At 40.1% G+C, this 3,525-nt stretch overlaps 1 protein-coding gene across 1 annotated transcript; it reads left to right on the top strand.

Annotated features, from left to right (window-relative positions):
* Nucleotides 1-738: 738 nt before the first annotated feature.
* LOC138381551 (UDP-glucuronosyltransferase 1A8-like) lies at nt 739-1,645 on the top strand. The gene has a single exon (XM_069465857.1). It carries the CDS (start codon nt 764-766, stop codon nt 1,643-1,645), a length of 882 nt encoding a protein of 293 aa, XP_069321958.1. The 5' UTR covers nt 739-763.
* The last annotated feature ends 1,880 nt before the right edge of the window (nt 1,646-3,525 follow it).

The raw sequence follows: 3,525 nt of genomic DNA, 5'->3' as shown, positions 1-3,525 counted from the left end.
AGGCAGCACTGGGCAGGTGACCACCCAGTGCATGCAGCGAGTCTCAGGGAAGCAGGTGAATATAGATGCCAGTCACTTTCCATCACATCCCTGGATCAGTCCATGCCGGAGGGGTCGTCCACCTTGCTCAGCATTTCAGAGGCCTCAGGGGTTGGAAATGGAAAAGGAGAAGCAGCGACGCCTACGCGTGGCCAAGACACTTGGGAACAACAACTTCTTGCCAGTCAGGAGCCGTTGCTAAGGCCCTTGCTGTCTGTCCTTGGACCAGGAGATGCCAATTTTTTCTGGGCAGAGTGATTTTTTTTTTTTAATTTTTATTTTTGAGGGTGTTTTGAAGTCTGAGGATAAAATACAAATTTTGCTTTGGGACAAATTTCTTAAACACAAGGTGCAGTCTTGCATTTATTTTCTCTCCTGTTTTATTTTATGTATTCATTTTCTCTCCCTTTTATCTTTCTGAGTAGTCAACGTCCAAAGCACTGCTGAATAATTTTGTTTCTAAAGTCACACTGCGGTACTGTGTACAGTCTATTTCTAAGGCAAAGGTAATAAGCTAGTCTTATCCGGAGAACATACAAGTGTGTATCTCAGAAGATATTATGGTCCTTATGAGTAAATCATTGGCCATGTGTGTGGTTTTTTTAAGAACATGTGGGTACACGCCCTGTGTCGGGTGCAGGTTTTGTGCCTGCACTGCTTCCGCCTGCTAGGTTACAGGAGCGAGAATCCAAGGGGCTGGTTTGCTCCAGGCTGCGGTTCTGCCATGGCTCCTGCAGCGCTGCCCAGGCTCCTTCCCCTGTGTGCGTGTCTGCTGCTGACGCCTGGCCTGGCCCAGGCAGGCAAGCTGCTGGTGGTGCCCATGGACGGGAGCCACTGGTTTACCATGCGGTCGGTGGTGGAGAAACTCATCCAGAAAGGGCACGAGCTGGTTGTGGTCGTTCCAGACGTGAGTTGGCACCTGGGACAATCCGTGAATTTTACAGTGAAGACTTATAAGACTTCTCACACCCTGGAGGATTTGAACCGTGAGTTTCTGAGTTTTGCCGACGATCAATGGAAAAGTCGGCCACAAACTTTATATTCTCTTTTAATGAGTTCAGTCAGAGGTTTTTTTGAAATTGTTGTTTCACACTGTAGGAGTTTGTTTAATGACAAAAATTTAGTAGAATACTTAAAAGAGAGTTCTTTTGATGCTGTGTTTCTGGATCCTTTTGACATGTGTGGCTTAATTGTTGCCAAATACTTTTCGCTCCCCTCTGTGGTCTTCGGCAGGGTAATATTTTGCCATTATCTTGAGGAAGGTACGCAGTGCCCGGCTCCTCTTTCTTATGTTCCCAGAATGATCTTAGGGTACTCGGAAGCCATGACTTTCAAGGAGAGAACACGGAACTATATCTTCCACTTGGAGGAGCATTTATTTTGCCCCTATTTTTTAAAAACTGGGTTAGAAATTGCCTCTGAAATTCTCCAGACACCTGTCACAGTATACGACCTCTTCAGCCATACATCAATCTGGCTGCTGCGAACAGACTTTGTTCTGGACTATCCCAGGCCTGTGATGCCCAACATGATCTTCATCGGTGGCATCAACTGCAAGCAGGGAAAGCCATTGCCTGAGGTGAGTTGTCTCTCTTTTAGCTCATGAGGGATTATCTGACTTTGGACATTAAAAAAAGAATAAAGATTCCTTCCTTAGCTGTGATTTTTCATTTGCATTTGTTGGATTTGGAATTCTTTCTATTTTAATGAATTATTTTGTGCCAGGTCACTTAATTGTGGGTTAGCGAATATTACAAATCTGCCCTGTTGTTGTGTGTATGTATATAATTCATATAGCTGTACATAATTTTTAGGCTGCATTGTTTGTAAATAGAAATGGGGTCTTTCTGTATTGCCCAGGCTGGCCTGAAATTCCTGGACTCAAAGGATCCTCTTGCTTCAGCCTTCTTTGCAGCTGAGATTACAGTCTTATGCCCCACTAGAAGGCTGGAATTTTTTTTTTTTTTTTTTTGATACAGGGTCTCATTGTTTTGCCCGGGCTAGAGTGCAGTGGTATCATAGTTCACCGCAACTTCAACCCCCTGGGCTTAAGCAATCCTCCTGCCTGAGCCTCCCAAGTAGACAGGACTACAGGCCGGTGTCACCAAGCCCAGCTAATCTTTTTAAAATATTCTGTAGACAGGGGTCTGGCTCTGTTGCTCAGCCTGGTCTCAAACTCCTGGGCTCAAGGCACCTGGGCCTCCAAAGTGCTGGGACTACAGGCATGGGCCACTGCCCAGCTCAGGCTGCATTTTTTAAGTGTTTTTCGAAAAGTAATAAAAAACACAGTAAGACAAGAAAATTCCCTCTTTTGCTAGTTCTGTGCTACTCCCTACAGGAAAATGCTCTTAGCAGTTCTGTATGCATTGTTTTCAATTTTTGAAATTATTTTCTATAACTCCATATGGCTAATGTGAATTATCACATCCATATTATTAAAATACAGTCTGTTAATAACATCAGGCTGCACATGTTCTTCTTTCCTTTGCATTTTTTACTTGCTGACAAATCGTAGAATCATGTGTGGTGGCTTCAGTTTTCACTTGTTATTTTCATAGATATATCGGCCATTTGCGTTTCCTCTTTTGTGAAATACATCTTGACATTCTTTATTTATTTTTATATATCCATTTGTTTGTTTGTAACTCATTGTTACAAGGCTCTTGAATGTTAGGGATGTTAATTCATTGCTTTTTATATGTGCTGCATATATTTTTTCCTTGGCTTTTCTTCATCTTTTGTCATACAGGGTTTTCACGGCTGGGTAGTCACATTGGTTAACTTTTTCTTTAATGGTTTCTGAATTTCAACTTGTTTAGTTTTTCCAAGCCCAAAATATATAAATGTTTCCTCCATATTATGTATTAATGTTTTTGATTCCTCTAATGGTGATGGTATTATTCATTTATACAATGAGCCCTTCATTCTTTGCAAAGTGAAGACCTTTTTTTCTTCTCAATGTATACTCCATTGTCCTAATGTCATTTAATCAAAAATTTGTTCTTTAGCCATTGAATTGAAATGCATCTTCATCATATTTTACATTTCTATGAATATATTGATTTGCATGTGCTTCTGAACTCTCAGTTTTGTCCCACAGATTTGTCCATTTATGCACCAGCACCGTATTTTCATTCGACTGGTTTTGTAGCAAGTTTTCTCATGTGGCAGGGCAAGCCTGTCCTAAATATTATTTTTCCAAATGTTCTTGGTGATCCTAATAATTTATTCTCCTTTGTAAATTTAAAAATGCTTTTGTTAAGTTTCAAAAACTAAAAACAAACCTTTAGGGCTGTGTTATTATTACATTAAATATTTTTATTAATTGAGATTTGTTACTGTCTTCCTATGCAGATATATATATATATATTCCTTTTTATTTATCCAGATCTTGTTTTATGTCCATCTATAAAATTTTGCACATCATATAAGCATTTTATCTTTCTTATTTAATACAATTTATGCTAAGCATTTATTATTTTTGAA

The sequence above is a fragment of the Eulemur rufifrons genome, chromosome 1, assembly GCF_041146395.1.
Source record: "Eulemur rufifrons isolate Redbay chromosome 1, OSU_ERuf_1, whole genome shotgun sequence".
Classification (NCBI taxonomy): Eukaryota; Metazoa; Chordata; class Mammalia; order Primates; family Lemuridae; genus Eulemur; species Eulemur rufifrons.
This window is presented reverse-complemented; position numbering and strand designations above follow the sequence as displayed.

Excerpts from the sequence above, each read along its gene's own strand:
- LOC138381551 (XM_069465857.1), top strand. The coding sequence starts at position 764 with ATGGCTCCTGCAGCGCTGCCCAGGCTCCTTCCCCTGTGTGCGTGTCTG.